The sequence below is a fragment of the Elephantulus edwardii genome, unplaced genomic scaffold (genome assembly GCF_000299155.1).
Source record: "Elephantulus edwardii isolate Elephantulus edwardi_28Jun2011 unplaced genomic scaffold, EleEdw1.0 scaffold00007, whole genome shotgun sequence".
Taxonomy (NCBI): domain Eukaryota; kingdom Metazoa; phylum Chordata; class Mammalia; order Macroscelidea; family Macroscelididae; genus Elephantulus; species Elephantulus edwardii.
Window position 1 is genome coordinate 34,527,344 of NW_006399757.1, and position 22,702 is coordinate 34,550,045.

Sequence of the window (22,702 nt, forward strand, 5' to 3'; positions counted from 1 at the left end):
ATAATCTTCAGCAGAATGTTGCTTGCATATGAAATCAGTGATACTGTTCTGTAGTTTCCACACTCTGTTGGGTCACCCTTCTTTGGAATGGGAACAAATACAGATCTCTTCCAGTCAGTTGACCAAACGGTTGTTCTCCAGTTTTTCTGGCACAACTTGGTGAGCACGTCCAGGGCAGCATCTGTTAGCTGAAATTTGTCTTGGTATACCATCTATACCAGGTTCTTCAAAGCAGCCTGAACTTCTTCCTTCATCACCATAGGCTCTTGGTCATAATGTTGTGAGGCAGAGAAAAAGATGTGTTCTCCTGAGGCATTAAAAAAACACCCCAACAACCGACAAAAACACTGCAGTCTCTGCTTCAGCTTTCTCTTTCATGCTCCTGCCATGTAATCTGTGTTCCACTGTAGTCACATGAGCTTTTAATTGTTCAGCAATGTTTTCAGTCAGCCATGTGCTAATACCATCCCCATCATTTTCTGGGTATAGTTCCTTTTCTACTTGGAAAATTCCTACTTCATTATCATTTTAGGAAGGGAAGGAGTTTAACATGTGCTCTTGCTCACTGATGTGAAACAGAGTTGCCTGCTCTTGTCAGGTGCTGTCATAGCAAGCCTGTACACAGCAGAGCGAGACCCTGCCTGAGAACTCCCTAGACCTTTCAACACTTGGGTTGTGTTAGGCGCCATCAAGTCTGCTTTCATCTCAGCAATTCCTGTGACTTCTTAACAGTAGAACTGCTCTAGTGGGTTTTCTAGTGTGTCATTTTTATGGGAACAGATCGATAGATGTTTCTCCCACAGAGCCTCTGGGAGCACTTAGGCTTTGCACCTCTGTCAGATTCCCAAGGCTGTAAATCACAGTAGTGGAGATTGCCCCTCTTTCTCCTGCCGAGCCACTGATGGAGATGAACCACCAGAAAGGCAGGCACTGCCTGTGGGTTGGAGGCTCGACTCTCTGAATTACGCCATCACTCACTCATTGCTGTTACTTAGGACTACTCATTAGTGAGTTTTCAGAAGCTGTAAATCACATGGCAACAGATTGCCTATCTTTCTCTCAAGGAAGGACTGGTTGACTCGAGCCACCTGCCTTTGGGATGGCAGTGCAACTCCTTACCTCTTAGGCTAAGGGGGAATAAATAAATTATCTTGTGGTGTTTCAGAAGTCTTTCCCTATGTCCAAGTTGGGTGTAGCCACTTTTATAAAGTTCTGTGAGGTTTTTGTATTGTTCAAAAGGTATGCATCTGACAAAAAGATATCTCAGCAAATTTTCCCCCTGATCTTTGATGTTTTAATATTACAGCAGAATTCCATTTAGAGCAGTAATTTGTTAAAAATTTGTAGGAAGATCTTCCCCAAGTTTATCCAGGAGATGGAGCTGCTGTCTAAGAAGGCTGATTGTGGTATTTCTTCTCCAGAGCATACCATCACCTCGCAATTATTTTTATTAATGAAATAAAACAGGACACATAATCCACAAATGCCTGCTTTCTTTTGATGATTTCCTTTAAAATACTCAGTTGTGGCAGTTCTCTTGATCACTAGGGACCCCACTGGAACTTTCTCAAGACAGATCAGTTCAGCCTGCACCACTGCAGATCCTGGTTCAGTTGGGGATGAGTGTGGCTGTCTGATTTTTCAAGGTCCATAAGAGAGTGCGACTCAGTGGTGAAGTCAACATTGTAGAGCCTACGGGGGCTTTAAGAGCATTTGAGAATTTGTTAAGGGGGTTTAAGAGCATTTGAAAATTTGTTAAACAACAACAGTTTCATTGTTGTCATTTGCTTACGGTGTAGACCAAAATTTCAGAGCATGCTGTAGTTTTTTTATGATGTATCTTAGATTCTTTTACGTTTATTTTGAAGCACATGCGCCTTTAATTTTATTTTTTTTTTCCTCTCTGCTAGTGACTAAAAGAGCAAACAATAGAAAAGTAATATTTTGGCTGGAAGATACACATTTATGTAACCTTGCAAATATTTCTACATGGATATTTCCTTGCTATCTCACAAAAATCGTATAGGGTAAAGGGGACAAATGTTTCTCTCAGGAAAAAACGGATTAGATGAGTGGCTTGAAATCAGTATTTAGAGAAGAGACTTAACTAGTAGAGCTAGGACTGTTGGGCTTCAGAGCACATTATCATTTCTATAGCAGTTTTGTCTTATTTATACTATTCATAAGTTTAAATTTGCCACACACATGCTTGATGATGGTGGGCAGAGCAGTGAGAAATATTCTGGAAGATGGCATAAAGCTATAAATAATTCACAAAATGTTTGCTTAAAACTGATTCTACAAATATACTCAGCTATAGGAAAACACTGATTTTTAGACTGGAACATCTTTTATCTGCTCAGTTCTTACACAGTCTTTAAGACATGGCAGACATTAGAATTTTTCTTATTTTCTATCAAAAAATCAGTTTAAAAAGATACCTTTCTTTTAAATATCAAGGTTTTGTAACTCATGATTTGGAATCCAATCAGAAGCAAGTAATCACTTGCTTAACAGATTGTATTCTGTAAGTGATTTTCTTTGGCTTGCAGCTTGATGATCTAGAGTTTAACAGGTGTTCCTATAGATAAAGTATTCTAAAGTGAAGTCTATAGGATGAGTCAGAAGACACATAAGCATTAGCTATTAGTAGTACATTAACTAACCACCTTCAGTATGAATTGTTTTCTTGTTGGTATAGTACATAAGGAGTTGCACTGCTAACCCAAAGGTAGTTCCTCTTGTGGTTCGAATCCACCAGCAGCCACATGGGAGAAAGATGGGAAATCTTCTCCTATGTGATTGGCAGACTCTCAAAAATCAGCTAGAAGTTCAGCTGTGAGTCACTTCCAATGCGATGGTGATAAGTTTTGGGGGATAAGCCTTCTAGTAGGCCAATTGGCAGCATCAGTATGGATGGTGAAGAGATTGAGATAGTTAACAGTTTTAGTTTACTTGGCTACACAATCAACACTCTTGGTAACAGCAGCCAGGAAATCAAGACATGAATTGCATTGGGAAAGTTGGCTGTGAGGGACCTCTCAAGAGTACTGAAGAGCAGTGACGTCAGATGGAGACTAAGGTGCGCCTGATCTGGGCTGTAGTCTTCGCAATAACGTGCTGTGCATCAGAGAGTTGGACAGTGAATAGGGTTGATAGAAAGAGAATTGATGCCTTTGAGCTGTGATGCTGGAGAAGAGTGTTGAATATACCATGGACTGCTAGGAGTACAAACAGGTTTGTCCTGGAGAGAGTGAAGCCAGAGTGTTCCCTGGAGTCAAGGATTCTGAAGCTTCGTCTGACATACTTTGGGCATGTTGCAAGGAGGGACTGGTCCTTGGAGAGGGACATCATATCATGTTTGGCATAGTGGAGGGGCGGCGAAGGAGAGGAAGACCTTAGATGAGATGGATCGATTCTGTGACTGGAGCGGTGGGAATAAATGTATTTGAGACGGCGAGGTTGGCACAGGATAGAATAGCATTTAGAGCTCTTGTACATAGGGTCACTATGAGTCGCAAGCAACTTGATGGCACATAACAACAACAGTAGTACCTGAAGGTATCTCTCACCAGCTATTCCGCAGATAAGGAAAAGATTAATGATTATAATGAGGAGCCACTAACTAGGGCTTGTTGGGATCAGGCTACTGTGGAATGGCAGAGAGAGTTACGTAGATGTTTCAGGAGCTTCTGAGCGAGTTATTTCAATTTAAGATTTAGAACCGCTGAACTGAGCAAATGAATTCAAGTTAGAGCAGTGATCTCTCTCAGTGATAGGTGCATCCTATCAGTTTACAGATATTTAGCTTCCTTCCCCCAATATATGTATGTATGTTTAGTTTTATGTAAATTGTTTTCATGTCTGTGATGAATATCCCATAGGCTGCCGTAAAACCATCTTGGAAGAAGGGCAGTCTGAGTGCCCCTTAGAAGCAAGATGGTAAGGCTTCTTATCTCACATGCTTTGGCCATGTGATCAGGAGGGACCAGTCCTCAGAAAAGGACATCGTGCATGGAGCAACAGAGGGTCAGTGAAATAGAGAAGACCCTCATGGGGATGCACAGACACAATTGACAGCAGTGGACTCAAGCACTGCAGCGATCGGGCAAGGTTTTGGTTCTGTTCTCTGTAGACCGGGTGGCCATGGGGGAGAGCTCTCAGCATTTACAGCCACAGTTACACTAGGAGTCGGAAGGAACTGGATGGTCATGGATAGTATTAGTGGTGGTGGTATATTGTTGTTCTTATGCACCATCAAGTTGGAACTGGCCCACAGCTGACCATCCAGCAGATTTTCAGAGGCTGTAAATTTCATAGGATGAGGCTGCCCATCTTTCTTCTGTGGAGCAGCTAACTGGTGGATTTGAACTGCAGGCCTTCATATGGGCAGTGCAGCTCCTTACCACTAGACCACCATAGCTCCCCAGTAGTTTATAAGTCTCATAACTTAATATGCACATGAGCCTAAAACCAAGCCCATTGCTATTGAGTCGATTGTGACACTTTGCTATCCTTGGGGACAAAGTAGAATTGTGTCCTCAAGGTCATAAACCTTTATAAAAATAGACTGCCCCATTTTTCTCTGGTGAAGTGACTAGAGGTTTTAAACCACCAACCTTTCTTTCTATTAGCATTTAACCACTGTGTTACCAGGGCCCCTAATATACACATATACACAAAATACTTGGGGGAAAAAAGTGAATTAAAATATAGATGAACCTAGAAGTTCGCTTCTTCCTGCTCCTGAAATCTATGTCTTGTCCTTTGCAAAGGACTGTAAAGTGTGCTCCAGTATCTCAGATGACTGAAGAAAGTTTATCTCTAAAGACTGTAGTGTTTTTTAAGGGGTAGTCTGATTCCAGTGTTTCTCCATTACCTCGGGTGTATTTGCTGAAGTACAGACTCCCAGACCCTCCACAATGAATGCGAATCGATGGAGATGGACTTCGTAATCTCTTGTTCATTTTTTTTAGGATTGGCTTTCATGCAGGCCTTCATGTACATTATGTTTCATTAATGTACACTGTGTTATACAGTCAGTCATGTACATTGTGGTTTCTAATACTTAACAGGATTTTCACCCATGAGGTTGTTTATTGACATTGGCTCCCCTTTTCCTCTGGTGAGCCTGGCACCTTTGCATAATTTTTATTGTGAAGTGTCATCTTGTATTAAGTTGACATCCACAAAAGAAGCCCTGGTGGTGCAGTCATTAAAGTACTCCATGCTCACCTAAAGGTTGATTGTTTGATCCCATCTGTTCTATGGGAGAAAAACACGGCTTCTGCTTCTGTAAAAATGTACAGTCTTGGAAACCCAGGGGGGCAGTTGTGCTCTGTCCTTTAGTGTCACTATGTGTCATAATTGATTTGATGGCAGGTCTAGTCTTGACACCTGTCAAGACACTTTGGAGGGTATAGAGGCTTTCCCCCTTGCATAGTAAAAGCAAAAATAATGTGTGTATGAGGGGGCTTTCATGGCCTAGTGGCAAGAAGCTGCACTGCAATCCCTGAAGAATATGCTTCGAGGTCACCAGCTGCTCCACTGGAGAATGACGGACAGTCCCCTCCCATGCAATTAACTGCCTCTAAAAACCCACCGGAGGGTCAGCTCTGACTCGATGGTACACAACAACAACAATAATATGCATGGATGTACATTGGAGGTGGGAGGGGTTAAATCTTTATAGGTGTCCCTAACAAAACCAAAAATTAAGGACAACTGGTAGGAGTCATAAAAGCCCTCTAGTTTCCAGAAAAAAAACAACCCAAAAACCAAAACAACCTTTAAGGGCATGATTTAATCTTTTTAACAATTTAAAAAGTATTTCTTTATAATGTGAACATTAGCTCCTGTTTCACTCTTTAGCACTTGGATAAATAGAAAGCTAAATTAAAAAAGAATTCCATTTGGGACATTTTAAGTTTGCAGTGCTAGAGGGAGCCAACTGGAGCTGCGCTTTGTAACTGAAAATTTATTATAATGTATGTGCTTAAACCAACACAAGAGATATTTTTAATTGGCCAGTGTTGTATAAGTCGTAAAGGAGGTGGAGGGAGGAACAATACCCAAGGGAAAGTAATGCAGTTTAGCTTTATTCTAGTGAAGAGCGTTAGCAGGCTTTTTAAAAAACATTAGCTTTTTTAGTGAAAAAACAATCTATGTTCATGACAGTCAATTCATTGGCATGCATTCAAAAGTAAACTGTCCTCCCACCTGTAACTCCCTCTCCCTTTTCTCCAGGGCCAACCTCTGCTAATAGTTTGTAAGTACTTTTCAGAGTTGGTGTTCACCTGAGATCCTGCCTTCTTTACCCTCTCCCTTCTCCGCTCCCCTCTTCCTGTCTTCCCTCCGGGATTGCTTCCTACCTACCTGCTTGCTTTTGGACCGACAGTATGTGTTGGAGAATGTTTCATAACAACACCATGTCAGAGCTCTGCCTCACTACACTTAAGAAGTCAGTGTAGTTCCTTGTACAAAGAGGCTATACTTACTTAAGAATTGAGTAATGTGTTGTCGTATGTAGTCCTTTGTCATTTGTATTGCAGTGATCATCCTTATAGTAATGCCCTTTGTAAGCTATGTCTCTCTACTTTTGGAATCTGCCAGCATTTATGAAGATGGTATATATAGCGTTGATGAACATTTGAGTCTGTTTGAATATTAAGTCACCTTGAGCTAAAAAAGTACTATCTTTTGGATACTTTATAGAAGTCTTTATGGACAGGTTTCAAGTATGTGTCAAGTGGTATGGGTGTTAAAATGTTTTCTGTTGCCAAGTGCCCTTTAAGACCCTGTGCTGATTTAAAGATACCCTCCCACGTCCCAGTGCCTGTTTATTTGTTTTCATACGAGCATTATGTTAATGAGTTCTTTTGTCTTTATTGTCTAATAGTTAAAAATTTTTAAAAAAAGGATGAACTGAAAATGAATTTGTTTTATTTTCTGTATAGAACCTTCAACCATTCTTATCTAGCTTTCAGTGACTTTGAGGTAGGCAGCTCTGACAGCTGAAATGAGTGGCTCTCTTGGCCATAACAACTTCACTTCCTAGGTTTACTGCGTTAACTAAGCTGCCTTAAGGGCAGACATCCCAGATAACGACTTGCTTCCCAAAGTGCCCAGTTAGCAGTGGGCATGACTGATGTAGAGTTTGGCATTGCTGCCACTGCTGACAGAGCCTGTTAAGTTATGTTGTTGTTGTTACGTGCTTTCGAGTCACTCGCAACTCATAGTTGATCCGCAAGTGATAGCATAACTTAGAACAACAAAAGAAATTTAAACTTGAAAAAGAAAAAAACCCCACATTTGGTATCATTTGATTTGTAACAACGCTGCCTTGAGTGATCTCAGTTCTTGCCACAGAAGTGCTTAGTAAGTAATTTGTAGATTAAATGGGCTGTGCGATACGTTTCGTTTGATTTTCTTTCTTGGTGGATTTCTGGAACAATCTGAAGTAAACTGCCAGGAACCAAATTTCACTCAGCAATCCTTCCTTATATAGCAGGTCATCTAATTAGAGGGCTTTATACCCTGCTTGTTGAGGATGTCTTGTCATGCCACTCACTGCAGGTGGATTACAATTAAACTGTTGACACCAAACTTGAAAGAAGAGCCAGGTAATTTACTTTACAGCAGCTCAGGTGTGTTTCAACCTGGAGCCATCATAACTCTCGTGGGGTGAACAGTTGAATTCATGTTTTGCCACATTAGGTTTGACCTTGTCGCCTACTCTTGTGTTGTTTTTCCTTTTGTCTTAAACTTTTTCCCCCCTTTCTTGACAGGCTGCTTGCACACATTTGGATGTGGATTTAGTCTGCATAACTGTAAAAGAGAAGCTACCATTTTACTTCAAAAGACCCCCTGTTAATGTGGTATGTTTTACATTTTACACTTTTCATTTCCTATTTGAACTTCTAGGAATTTGGCCTAACAATTTGGAAAAGAACTTGTTAGAGAACAAGCAGTGTTCTTATAAAAACAAAAGCTAGATAATAATAGTCAGTTTTACAACAGAGGACTTTGGTTTTATAAAGCTTAGCAAAAAAAAACAAAACAACAAACTGGTAAATTACCAGGATCTTTTGTTCTTAAAGGTTTTAGAATAACATTTACTGATGATATCTCTTAAAGAGGTTAGGTAGAGTCACACAATGGAATACTACACAGCATTAAAGAACAATGAAATATTCATAAAAGATGATAACATGGGAGAGTCTAGAACACATTATGTTGAGTGAAATAACTCAGTCACAAAAGGACAAATAGTGCCTAAGACCATTATTGTGAAAATAGGAGGGTAACTGAGCAAGGTAAGTGTAAATCTTTGAAAGGGGAAGGAGAAGAGAAGTAAGGGGATGGGCAAAGGAACGTGGGAGGAATCACTAGGGTAGGAAAGGTTAGTGTGTATATGAGGGGGCTGAAGGAATAGGAAGGATGCAATGGGTACTTGAAGAGGTGATAAAAGTCATAGATCAATAGTAACGCTATAAGACACAATGTATATGAATGATTGTATGCAAACCAGTTTAAAAAAAAGAGAGACTAATAATGATGGATACTTAAAGCATGAACGTGGGGGACCCAGTGGTAAGGAAGGAGGAAAAGAATGTGGAAGGTTCCTGAAACAGCAGCAAGGCGAGTGAGCGGGGCAGGAGACACAAGATGTAGGGCTGGCTCGTCAAAAATGACACTGCATTGAAGCATGCCGGCACGCTCAGAAACCCAGGACGACTTTGATAATGACCTGAGAGCTGCATGTGTCGGGGAACTCTGTGTGCCTCTCCCTGCTAGAAAATACTCCTTTGTTAGCATTCTTACATAACTTTCCCTCTCTTTTATCTGTTTCCATCATGCCTTCTTGTCAGTCTCGTTGCCTTCCCATTTCCATCATAAAGGTAGTACAGTTTTTACAGGAGTAAGATGGGAAATCTCTTACACAGGGGCTGTGTATGCCTCAGAAAACCTGGTCGGGGGTCAGCTATGAGTCAGTTCTGAGTTGATGGTACGTAACAACAAGGCTAGACTATGAACAGGGATCTCTGGTGGTGCAGTGGTAAGGCGTTGGTTGCACTTGCCAATCCAAAGACCTGTGGTTCTAATTGACTGGGTTCTCGACGAGAGAAAGATGCACAGACCGTCTCCTTCTGTGTGATTTACAGCCTCTGACAACCTGCTGGAGAGTCATCTGTGAGTCCATTCTGACTCGATAGCACTTTACAGAAACAAGACTATGAGCTTCAGGAGAGGACCAGCATGCATCTTCCCTGTAATGATAATGTTGCACTTGTAACATTATTGTTGTTATTATTTATTGTCGTGTACACCATCAAGTTGGAACCAACCCATAGCTGGCTCTCCAGCGGATTTTCAGAGACTGTTAATCGCACAGGAGGAGATTGCCCATCCTTCCCCGTTGGAGGATTCACAGTGGGCGTCTTTGGGATTGCAGTGTAGCTTTTCACCATTAGGCCACCAGAGCTCCGTTATCGTCACATGTGTAAATCCTGTGAGCTTCTGGAGCATCTTGCCTTAATGCTAATACTGCATGCTGTTGAGTCAATCTGACTTAAAGCATCTATATAAGACTGAATAGTATTTCAGTGGAAGGTTTCCTGGACTTCAGAGGATCAGATCACTAGATCTTCCCTGCACTCTGCCCCCACTTCTTCCCCCAACAAAATATCTCGTGGATTTGAAATGCTAACCTTTCAGTTAGCAGCCAAATGCTTAATCTCTATACCACAGGGTTTTTCTGCCTATAATGAATCCTCCCAATATATATTAAAAAAAAAAATTAAGTTCTGTCCATCGATTTTAGCGTACCAGGGTGCAGTCTGGGGACTGACCAGCTGGTGCTTGTGGCTCATCATAAGCTGATCGTCATGTGCAGAGGGTCACTCAGGTGACACGAGGAGGAACAGGGGAGCTAGGAGAGCCACCCTCTCCCTTCACCTCTGTCTGTAGGTGCAGGAAAACGGCTGTTAGTTTGGTATTTTTGGCTTAATTCCCACATTTCTCAATTTAAGAATTCTGAAAAGTAAAAATTGACAAGTGAAAAGGATGTGCAGTATTTAGCATCGCATCTACTTCGCCGCTGCCCCCCTCCCCGTGTGAACATTTTACATATGTTAATAAAAACTCAATGGTGGGGGTGGGGAGGCGGCACAGGAGTATTTTTAGTCCCCATCTAGTGTAGAAGTGGGCTGCAGCGTGAATTGACTGGGAGGCAGAACACTCCCTGTTCAGTTTATTTCCCTAGTTTGCATTTAAGAGGGACGATTGGAAACATTCAGTTAATGGTGCCCTGATTGTTTCTGGGCAAGTAACAGTTGTGGAGTAGGCATATGTGTACTCTTTGTAACATAGACATGACATTGTGTGCTTGCATACAGTATGGAAATATATTCACTGAGCATAAAGCACAGTGATAGCGTTGGTGGCACAGAGAGTAAGAACCTGGTTGTCACACTAAGATCTGCTTGAACCTACCAGCAACTCTGCAAGAGAATGATGTGGTAGTTTGCTTCTGTCATATAATGATGGGGGGTGATTCTTTCGTCTCACATCTTGGCCCTCTTAAGCCCCCTTGGCTTCAAGGATAGTCTGTCTTTGGCCACATGTGATTGTTAGCTTGACTTTATTAGGATCATTTTACTGGGACATGAGAAAGCAACACAGATCTTCTTAACTTTCCTATATGGATTGTGCAATCATATGATTAATACCCCACCCAGTAATACCCTCGCCCCATCCTCACCCCTTTGCTTTCATCCTCTCTCCTCCCCCATGGATCCTCATACTCATTCTACAATAATGGTTCTATATAATATTTGTTTTTGTGGGACTGAGTTAGATCATTCAGCATAAATCTCTCTAGTCCCTCCCAAGTTAGGTAGTCATTTACAAGATCGTTGCTCCTGCGTGCTGCGTAGTATTCCACTATATGAATGTACAATGAGATTTTATTGCTTATGAATAATAACATTTACAGAAATGTGGCAAACTGAGAGCAGGTGGATGACATTATATGAAGAGAAACTAATGATAAAATTTCAAGAGCTAAGCAAAGCTTTACAGAAAGAAGAGCGAAGTGGGGAAAAGTGGTGATTTATGGAATAACAGAACTATTCCCTTTAATATCCTAAAAATTGCTTCTTTACTGAATTCAAAATGATGACACCCCTCTGGCGTATCTTTTATTCTCTCTTGAATATGTAGGTTCACATGATTCATAAACCAAAGCAACCTACAAATCCATTTTTAATTTTTTTAAAAAAATCAAAGGGAAGAGAAAAACACATTCTGCTTTAAGAAAATCCACAAAACCAAGATTCATAAAACTCAGGGGTTTTTTTTTTGCTTTTTTTTCTATAATTATATTTTATTAATTTTCATAAACATTTACAGAGATTTTGGGCTTCCACTCATTCATTGTTGCACTATTCTCTCTACCCTCCTCCCAGTTTGTTCTTGTCCAAATGCCACAGTGCTTGTCAAAGCCAGTTCTGATTAATCTTCTTTGTCAGTGTATCCTTTGCCATTCCCTATCACTCCTCCCTGAGAGAGACTTCACCCTGAGTCATAAGGAAAAGGGGATGGCGTATTCTCTTAGCTACTTCCTGCTGAAAAGGGACGCTGTGGGTTTCAGGGTGAAGATCTTCTCTCACTACTCTAAAGGGCCCCTTTGGCAGTTAGGAAACACATAGACTATTATGGAGATTGATTTTGGAATTCAGATACACTCTTATTGATTGTGCTTGGAAAACTCAGGTTTTAAAATATGAAATATTCTGTGCTTCACTAAGAGTTCTGCTGTGAAGTTACCTTTAATATAGCATTTCGCAGTGTGGGAAATGGCAGTAGGTTTGGAAGCAGAGGGATCGGATCCGGATACTGAGTCAATTCTTTGACAGAGATATTATTATGTGTGAAACACAAACTACATGAGCTTCAATTCCCTTACCTGCTAATACAGGTAACTGACATGCACCTCACCACAAAGGTGATCAGTTACAGTACATGTGAAAGTGCTGAAGTGATACATGAGAGGAAGTTATTAGATCATTCATGAGGTATTGCTTCCACCTTTCTATAAATACATCTACCCCATCCAGAACTGTGTTCACGTACTAGAACCTGGAAGAAGAAAATACTTAAAAGTAATCATAGACAGAAATGTTCATTGCAATTACGACATCCAGTGCACAGAGCAAGGGGTGGGTGGAGTGAAGGAAATGGGAAGGATATTTTGTGAAAAACAGTTTTCAAACTTTGTAAATAAATCAGTATAAAATAAAAAAATCTGATTTATCTACCCATTCCAGAGCTTTGATCAGAGATGCAAACAAAAGCTAATCAGACAGGCACTATCACTTTTCATAAGGAGGTTCTTAGAAATAGTCATCTGATGAGCTTACAGACTTTTGCATTAAAATGGTCTCTGAGCCCAGGTAATGAGTCTCTATTTTATCTATATAAAAATTTATAATAAGGTGCTCAGGGCAAAGTTGTTTATAACCTTACTTTAAATTTCTCTGTTTTTTTCACCCAAGTCCTATAAAGATGGAGACTCTAAAACTCCCACTCTTGAATGCACAACCCTTAATAAACTCTAGCTTTTCATTTAAACAAAAAAATTATCTGGTTTCTTACCAGTATGAAAGTGAACTTGATTAATGTACCATTGTTCAGAATCTTAGGGTGATACTTTTTGATACTTTTCTTTCTTTCTTTTTTTTTTTTTTAGAAAAAGATGTTGTTAATTGGGGGGTTTTTTTCTTCTTTCTCCACACAAAAATGACCTAATTTAGATCTGATTCTATAATCATCTAGAAATTTAGATTTATTCAACTGGGATGTGTCCAACTAGCACTGTATGACGTCCACAGCTTTTGTTTGTCTTCTCCTGCCTGCTGCCTTGTGTTTTATTTCAGCATCAGGAAGGATGAGGAAAAGAAATAGAAGTTCACCTCTTTATCCACTTAACAAATGTCCTAAGAACAGTGTCCCGGTAGATAGTTGAGAATATGACTAAACGGATGTTTTCAGGCTCAGTCTAGTACCTTTCAGGGTAGTTAATTCATAAGGAACAGCATTTACTTGCTGAAAGTGAGGAGGACTTGAAGCTCTTCTTGCAGAAGATCAGGGAATGCAGCCTTCAGTATAGATTGCATCTCAATATCAAGAAAACAAAGAGTCTTGCCTCTGGATCAATAAAGCAGTGTCGTGATGGATGGAGAGGAGATTGAAGTCAACAGCTTCATCTTGCTTGGATCCACAATTAACACCCTTGGTATGAGCAGTCAGGAAATAAGGAGACGCATTGCACTGGGAAAATCTGCAGTTAGGGACCTCTCCAAATTATTGAGGAGTAGTGATGTTAGTTTGAGGACTAAGGTGCCGTCTGATTCAGGCCATAGTCTTTCCAATTACTAGCTATGCATCTGAGACCAGGACAGTGAATAAGGATGACAGAAAAAGAATTGATGCCTTTGATGCCATGGTGTTGGAGTAGAGCACTGAACATCCCATGGATGGCCAAGAGAACGAACAGATATGTCTTAGAGATAGTGTAGCCAGAGTGCTCTTTGGAGGCAAGAATGATGAGGCTTCGCCTCACATACTTGGACATGTTGCTAGAGGGATGCTGTTCCTTGGAGAGGAATATGATGTTGGGAAGGGTAGAGGATTGGCAAGGGAGAGGAAGACGCTCATCCAGCTGGACTGACAAAATGACTGCTGTAATGGGCTCTTGTGTGTCAGAAAGTGTGAGAATGACACAGGACAGAACAAAGTTCACGTCTTTTGTTTATAGGGTTACTGTGAGTCATGTTCAACTTGACAGTAGCTAAGAATAGCAACAACTCTTCTATAATCTTTCATTAAAATCACAATTAAAATTTTATTATTTTTTTATTTTTTGTGTGTGTACCGTCAAATCAGATTTGATAGGTACAGGAAAAGATTGTACCTCCTTCTCCAGCAGAGCATCTGGTGGATTCGAACCCCGTACCTCTTGGATTGCAGTACAGCTTCTTATCACTAGGCTACCAGAGCTCCTTAAAATTTTATTTAATTTTTTTTTTAAATTTTATTTTATTTCATTATTTTTTGTGTGTACCGTCAAATCAGATCTGACTGATACAGGAGGAGATTGTTCCTGCTTCTCCAGCAGAGCATCTGGTGGATTTGAACCAGGTACCTCTGAGACTGTAGTGCAGCTTCTTGCCACTAGGCCACCAGAGCTCGCCACTTAAAATTTTATTTTTTAAAAATATGAAAGAGTAGGGAAGATTGCAGTGTGGAAATAGCACTGTAATGCTGACCAAACTCCAAATGTCCATCAAGAAATGAATATATTGAGAAATTGGTACATTTCCATAATGGAGCATTCAGGAGTAACTATTCTGAAAACTACTGCATAAGATGGAAGAGCATTATGCTGAGTGAACTAACTCGGGCTCATAAGGACAAATACTACATAAGACCATTATTGTAAAAAAAATGCATAATTAGAAAGATGTGTGTGAAAAGTGCAAAAGGGCGAAGGGAAGGGAGCAGAATTGAGGGTAGGAAGGGGAGAAATCACAGTTCACAGAATTTGGTGGGTGGAGGGTGTGGGGAGGTGAAGAAACTGGGAAAGATCCTGTTGGGACCTGAAAAAAGAGTAATGGTGTGCATAGATAAATGGTGATTAATTTTAGAAAACATAATGTATGAGAACAATGGTTATAAAATACAATGTGAATGAAGGAATGTGTGAAACATATTTGTATGTAAACCAATATAAAATATTTTTAATAAAAATTTTGTATGTAAACCAATATAAAATGAAAAGAAAAAACCCAAGCAAACCAAAATGATATTTTGAATATTGAGATTAACTGAAACATAGAAATCCATAATACTTGGGTTTTTTAGCAGAGAGAAAAAAAAACCAAACCCTCACAAAACACATAACATAGATCATTCTTTTAGAGGATCAGAAGTTTTAGAATCACCATTAGACTCTTAGGCCTACAAAAAAAAATCTAGCCAAACTAATAACATATGGAGGAACCCCTGAAAATGTAGGAGCTGCTGATGGCTGGAGGAAAGGGAAGATCTGGGGGATGATTGAAAGCAAACCTTTGTTTAGGAAGAGAGGGTAGAAGGGGCTGCCAGGTGCACCCGAATTAAATCCAGGTGGACTTCTTGTTCTGGAAGCAGGCAGGCATTTCCATTCTGCCTGGACACTCAGGAGCAGACCTTCAGCAGCCCCAGTGTGTCCTCTGAGGACCTGAAACTCACCTGCCGGCAGAGATAAGGCTATAATATTTGGCGTGTGCCTTAGCTTCCTTTTTTTGTTCCCACAAAAGATCATTGCCCCCAAGTGACCTTTGCAGTGTGAGACCGATTATCACCTCCATGCTGAAATCCTTCACATGTTTCCCATTGCTGTTGGGATTAATCCCTGTCACTGGAGCTAAACTCCTGCCCAGTTGACCCTTCTCATCTTCTCTAGCCTTTGGCTCCCACCACAGGACTTCCCCTTGATCCCTCCTCCAACCTCTGACCTTCTATCCATGTTTCACGTGTTCCCTCCAAACAGCCTTTCCACGTACTCCTCCCTCTGAAAATGCTGCTGCTTTTCAACCACCTACTCCATCTCTCAGCCATCCTCCAGACTTCTGGCTGGATAGCACTTACTTACACAGCTGTGGTTTACTATTTTTGTGTGATTGTTTGATGGTTTCCCACCTGGAACTGTAAGCTTTAGCTCCAGGAATGCACCGCGCGCCCAGGATTGTTGGAAATGAATGAAGACACTGAGTCAGTCACCAGGGAAGCTAAATATTGGAGTGGTTAAGACCCTTCTGATTTCATTTCCTTCTTTTCCAAGTTGTTTTGTTGCCTCTAACAGGCCAGCAATGATGCCTTTGCTCATGTAAAATGAGGCCAGACTCATTTTATAGTTCAGGAAAGTTCCCAGAGGCCTAGGTAATTCCTGTCTTTTTTTGCTGGGCAGTGTGATTTCCAGTAAAAACCAGTTCTACCAAGGAACAGCTGGTAGATTTGAACAAAAAGGCATGACCTTTGGGTTGACAGCTCAGCTTTATGGACAAGGCTGACTAGCCAAAAAGATCAATGGTTCCAGTCCATCCAGAACCCCCTGAGAGCACCAGGAGGTCTGCTTCCAGGAAGGTCACAGCTTGAAAGCCCAGTGGAACAGTTCTGCCCTACACACATTGGGTTGTCGTGAGCTGGAATCAACATGATCAACAAGAACAGAAAAATTACTAAAGGAAAAGTTGTTATGGCCTTTGGAACCAACTCAGCTGACCCTTCAGTGCATCAGATTTCAGAGGCTGTAAATCACACAGGAGGAAATTGTCCGTTTTTCTCCTATAGAGAAGCTGGTGGATTTGAACCATGCACCCTTTGGGTTGACAGCACAGTTCTTTAGCACGAGCCCACAAGGACTTCCTAAAAGGAAAAGGGGGGAACTAACACTAAAGGCAGTTAGCAGTCTCTGCTGAAAAGCCTTTCCTAGACTTCAAGAACCGCACCCACTGCCATTGAGTCAGTTTTGACTCCTAGCACCCCTCCACTAGGTCTCTGAGGCTGTACCTCTTTACGGGAGGAGACTCCCCTTCTTTCTTCCAAGCATGGTTAGTGGATTCGAACCACAGAACTGTCCACTAGCAATTCAACATGTAATGCGTTACTCACCCTTCCTCCAAACTCTTTAGGCCTTACACAGTTTTAGTAATACCCGAGACTCACCATGGTTCCAGGCAGAGTCAACATTTTCTTCTCAATGGTGAACGAATTCATTCAACACACTTGTAGTGTTACTTACCTGAGAGGCCTTCCTCACTACCTTTCTTTGGGCTTTTCTAACTCTTTTTTTCATTCTTGGGTCTGATTACTGGGTATACACACACAGTTCATTCTGTGGTAGGGAACTAGTCTTTGTTTTCCTTTTGCTAGTTTATGGAGTAATAGCCCCTCCACCATCCCACTAGGACACTGCTCTCCTTAACTTCTTCATAATTCCTGTTGATAAGAAGTCGGCTTCCAACTGATAAACTCTGTTGTTGAGCAAATAAAGCCACAAATCTGTTTTCTTTACCTTGTGGATGGTGCCAGTGGGCACGAACCCACCTTTGTCAAGGAGGAGACAAGGGAAGAGGGAATTAGTGAACATAAAGTTGGGCATGTGTGTGTTCATCCTTCAGAGTTCATTGTCTTTGTTTCCCATCAGGCGATTAGCCGAGGCATAGGTTTTGAACTTGTCTACAGCCCTGCCATCAAAGACTCCACAATGAGAAGGTACACCATTTCCAATGCCCTCAATTTGATGCAGATCTGCAAAGGAAAGGTATGGGTCCATAATTTTAGGATGTTTGTACAAGCCTAGAGGTTTATCACGATAAATATACAGGAATTTCAAATCCGTTTCTTTTGCCCTTAAAGCTGAAAGTTCTTGTGGTGCTGAAAGAAATTGTCCCATGTTAGGGAGGAGTAATGTAAGGGGAAGAAAGATGTGTGGAAAACCTTTCTTTTTCAGTAAGGGATTTGCAGTCACCTGCTGGGAAAAGAATAAGGGGTCTCCTATCAGTTGTTTATCACCTGTGAGTTAAGATTATGACCTTGTAAACTAAGATACTTTTTTTTTGGTGGTGGTTTCAAGTTTTTCCCCCCATCCTCTCTAATCTCAATTTGGAGAGGCCTATTCTAGTTTTTAATTATTAAAGGCTACCTTTGGTTTGACATATGGTCTTTCATTCTTTCACTTCAGTTATTTTATCTTAGGTTTAAAAGAAGCTGACATTTGCACCTTAAATGTTAAAATATGATTGTTGGTTATTTGTACTAGAAGACTTTTTTTAAAAATTATATAAGATTTAATAATTGTTTTCTCTTTTGTAGAATGTCATTATCTCTAGTGCTGCAGAAGGGGTAAGTCTGGAATTAAGTACTTTGCTATTGCTTTTCAGGTTATAAAATGGAACAAGTGTCTATAAAAGAAATTAGGATAACAGTGCTTATTGCATATTTTCATTTTTTAACTATACATTTGTTTATTACAATTGCTAGAGAATACAATCTGTCCTTATTCCAGTTAACTTTGAAGTTTTGTCTGTGTAAATAGTATTTCTTTTATTACTGTTACTAGGTGCTTTTCATATTTTCAAAAACTCAATGTATGCATCAAAATTGTAATGGTCTGAAAATTATGCAATTGACTTTCTTAATTTCCAACATGTTAGCATCCTGTTTATTTACTCCAAATGAAGTTCTTGAAATGTCAAACAGGTTGTTTTCTCACATGTAGTTTTTGTTTTGTTTTAGCCTTTAGAAATAAGAGGACCATATGACGTGGCAAACTTGTATCCTTTTTTATGCTGAAGGTTTTTTATTAGAAAATTTGGGTTTCAATGTACTATTAAGTTTTCTGGTAATAACTGTCTGGAGCCATCAGCTTGTAGAGCATGTCTCTCTGTTTTCTAGGTTAAGGGTGAGATAAAGAGAGGAGTGAAGTCTATACTATAACAAGTTAGAATTAAGTAAGTCTCAGATGTTCTAGTTGATCTAAGGAATGATAGAGAAGTCTAGTCTCTCAATCAGACCAGGTTAGCTGGCAGTTGTAGGTATATTTGAGCCTTTCTTGTGTCTGTGGCTGATACTGGGTTAAAATCCTTAATGACCTCACGAGAGGGTTGCTGTTTGGGCTGTCTGAGAGCAACGCCAAGGCTGCTGTGTCCACCAACTGCAGATCAGTGCTTCTCCATGGAGGTAAGCAATTTTCTTGATGAAGACATCTAATGTTCTCGTTAGATACAAGTCATGTTAAGTCATACAGCTGAACCATATCTGCTTTTCTCTGTCCTGTCCTGCAGGGTCCCTTTGGGGTTGTCTTTCTTCAGCCTTTTTCAGTCATGTCTCTCCTTGCCTTCTCAGTCTTTGCTTTCTTTTCTTTGTGGAGTGAATATGGTTTACTTTATAGGAAGGAGGTTTGAATGTGGTCCCTGGAGCTATAGACAGATATGAGAGCCTTCTGGTATCATCTGTTCCTTGTCCTGGTTTCCAGCACTGCCAAAGCAGAGAAAGCACAGATGAATGGGTTTAACAAGTAAAAAGTTATTCCCTTACAGTTCAGGAAGCTGTCAGTCCACATTCAGGATGCCAGTTCTTGGGGAAAGCCCTTTCTCTGTGTCTTTCTCAGTCTCTGTCTCTGTCTCTCCCTCTCACTCCCTCCAAGGTCAAGGAGCCCTCAGTCCATAGCGTCCACATTCTCTCATTACAAACTTACATTTTGGAGGATTGACATACACATGTCAGTCCATGGGACGACTATTTTCTCTTTTTAGGAGCGTGTTTTCCTTGTTGAAAACTCATTCATTTAGAAAAGTGACATGTTTTAAAAAAAAATACTAAGTCATTTATTGTACATAGAGTTTTCAAAGACCTGCTATTTCAGAAGTGAATGGCCAATCCTTCTTCGTAGTCTGTCTGTATTTGAATGCTTAGATTTAGAACATTATCTGACAAGCATTTTACAGAGAAGAGCAGATTAAAGATATTTCCCAGTGGTAGAAAAAAACCAATAGATTCCATGTTGTTCCTGCCCTTGGCAAGTGTGTTTTGACCCACCCCTTTCCCTGTTCCACCAGCATTTAAAACTGTTCACACCTACTCCATTCAACAGCAGTCTCCCCTATCCAGCCCTTGATGTGATGGCCTGTCAATCTTTCTGGGCTTATGTGATTCCAAACACCTCAAGCTGCTGAACTTCTGCCCCATGATTGACTTCTTGTGCTTTAGGTCCTCTTCTCCTCCATTTATGCTACAATAGTCTCCCAGGGGAGGTATAGATTTGGTATCCCAAAATTTGAAGGTGTCAGCTTTGACCTGCGGGCTTCTGGGAGACGTAGTTTATTGTACCTGTTGCGGGGTCAGCTGAGTCACCTCCTGCCACACACATCATACTCCAGCGCTCTGCCCTGCTGCCCCCATGCCTTGTGCTCCAAAATTTGAAGGTGTCAGCCTTGATCCATGGGTTTGGTTCGGTGACTGGGGTAATGGGGATAGGTGTGTTGGAGACAGGAAGATCGGCACAGGATAGAGCAGGGCTTATGGCTGTTGTATATAGGGTCGCTATGAGTCACAGGCGACTCAACAGCACATAACAATAACAACCACAAACTCATTTATTAGGAAATCTTGCCACAGGAGTTATTGCTAAGTGCCACCAAGTTGGAACTGATTAATAGCTGACCTTCCGGGTGGGGGGCGTTTCAAAGGCTGTAAATCACACAGGAAGAAATTGTATGTTTTTGTCCCAGGGAGCAGCTGGTGGATTCCAGTTGTGTGCCTTTGGGTTGGCAGCACAGCTCCTTACCACTAGGCTACCAGAGCTCCCATCATGTGAGAAGAGGTTGAAAAAAGTACATGAATGGACATGAAAACAGAAGACTTGGGATACACAGTTGTTTTATTATTAGATGCCACTGAGAGTTGAGTTTTACCATTAGAGGGCTTGCCTCAGGGAAATCAGAACTAGATGGGTTCTGTGGAGTTTCAGAAATCAGTGAATAGAGATGGGGCAGAGGAAGGAGGCTCCAGGTCAGAGGGTTTGGCTTATGATTGATGAGTTCAGTTTCTCAATCAGCCGTTGGCCAAAAATGGACTTGCTGAGGACACCTAGCGTGGCTTCTCGTGAACAGAAGCAGGTGCTGTGAGATCAGGAGTCCTGGGGATGCATCTGTGAAGCACCCAGCAGCAATCTGAGGGGTTGGTTCGAATCATCCAGTGGTTCCATGGGAGGAAACCGGGCCACGTGTTTCCATAAAGATTATAACCTAGAAAAGCCTGTGAAGTGGTTCTGTAGAGTCACTGTGAGCTGTAATTCATCTGTTTCATAGCATCCAGCTGCAGTAACAGGTAGTTGTGAAGCCCTGGTGACTAAGTGGTTAAGCACTGAAGCCATTGTGTGGAGGAAAGATTCAGTGATCTGCTTCCATGAAGATCCTCGCCTTGGGCACTCTGTGCAGCGGGCGCTCGACTCTCTCATATGGGTGGGCAGGTCCGCTCTAGCCTATGGGGTCACTGTGGGCGGGAATCAGTTGGACAGCAGGGGAGGTAGTTGTAGATTTTTCCTTGGCTGGATGATAAAATGAAGTCCTCAGTAAGTGAAAACAGTCTGTAAACTAACACTCTACACAAAGGTAGCTTGTTATTCACACACATAGACAGTCACAGTGACATTCTGCATTTTGCTTTTTTACCTGAGCACTAGACATAGGAGTTTGGGCTTATTTGAATATTCATTCAAGTAGTTATTGAATACCTATTACGTGCCAGGCTAGGTGTTGGAAATAATGCGATTCTTCAAAGGGGATCTAGTAAGAGAGACAGATACTGTACATAATGTAACATGAAGCAAGCTCCCACACCTCCATGGTAGCAACAAAATGTTGTTCATGCTCTCTAAATTCAACTCCCTCTTTGTACCTTATAGAAAGCCTCTGGGCACCAACATTTATGCCTCAAGTGCTGGTTGCATAAAGTGGCAAAAAAGAGTGTTAGAGGTTGCTTGCCCTAACATTTCCCCCTTGAGGGTCTCCTTAGCAATGAATTAGACGTTCACATACTGGTATCTGTGTATGTTAGGGATAGAGGTGGCAGGAACGATAATTGATATCAACACTCATAGCAATTCATTATGATTTTGTAACTTACTAGTGCTGGAAATTTTGGTAAGGCTTTACCTCACATACCTTGGGCATGTTGCTAGGAGAGGTTATTCCTTGGAGAGGAACATCATGCTTGGGAAGGTGGAAGGACAGCAAAAGAGAGGAAGACCCTCGACCAGGTAGATTGACACAGTGACTGCAGAAATGGGCTCAAGTGTGTCGTAGATGGTGAGGATGGCACAGGACGGGACAGGGTTCAGGTCTGTTGTTCACAGGGTCTCTGTGAATCATGCTTGACTCCTTGGCACGTGGCAGCAGCAGTACTGGAAGTCAGAGCAGTATGATGACATTTGTTAAGCCACTTCTTTTTCTAATCCTATTTTAATGTCAAGCATTTTGATCTCCCTGTTTATTTTACAGAAACAAGGAAAACTGCTTTTGGAATTGTTTCCACAGTGAAGAAACCTCGGACATCAGAAGGAGATGATGATTCTCTCCCAGCCTGCAAGAAAGCCAAGTGTGAGAGCTGAAAGATCTCACCGTCTCCACCCTGGCTCCCGTGGGCCCCTGCGGTTCACTGGCTACACTGCACATAAAACCTCTGTGTGACTGTTTTCCTTTGGAGTTTGAAATCAATAGTCTCCAAAACAGATGTATTCAAGCTATTAAAAAACAAATGAAGCATTTAAAGGGACAAATTTGTCCTTTTCATGAATTTACAATCATTTTAAGGGAAAAACGGGCTACTTTGCTTACCCTTTGTGTAACTGACGAACCATACATAGCAGGTGTCATTGAATAAGAAGACATTTTAATATTTCAAGAAACAATTAAAAAATGTTTTATGTCATTCAGAACTCATGCTTTCCTACAAATGGATTATTCTTTTTTTAATCTTACTATTCAACATGTCAAGAGTCCTGGTTGCATAATGTTGATTTGCCAAAAGGTCAGCAGTTCAAATCTATCAGCTGCTTTGGAGAAGAAATATGGACGATTTCCTCCCATAAGGATAT

At 41.1% G+C, this 22,702-nt stretch overlaps 1 protein-coding gene across 1 annotated transcript in view; it reads left to right on the plus strand.

Annotated features, from left to right (window-relative positions):
* Window positions 1-22,216, plus strand: part of RPP30 (ribonuclease P/MRP 30kDa subunit) — a 28,251-nt gene extending 6,035 nt beyond the window's left edge. The window contains exons 6-11 of the mRNA XM_006880328.1: window positions 7,788-7,877; window positions 17,252-17,368; window positions 17,920-17,949; window positions 18,343-18,380; window positions 18,707-18,786; window positions 22,107-22,216. Coding sequence (XP_006880390.1) covers window positions 7,788-7,877; window positions 17,252-17,368; window positions 17,920-17,949; window positions 18,343-18,380; window positions 18,707-18,786; window positions 22,107-22,216 — 465 coding nt within the window. The remainder of the gene's footprint in view (window positions 1-7,787; window positions 7,878-17,251; window positions 17,369-17,919; window positions 17,950-18,342; window positions 18,381-18,706; window positions 18,787-22,106) is intronic.
* The last annotated feature ends 486 nt before the right edge of the window (window positions 22,217-22,702 follow it).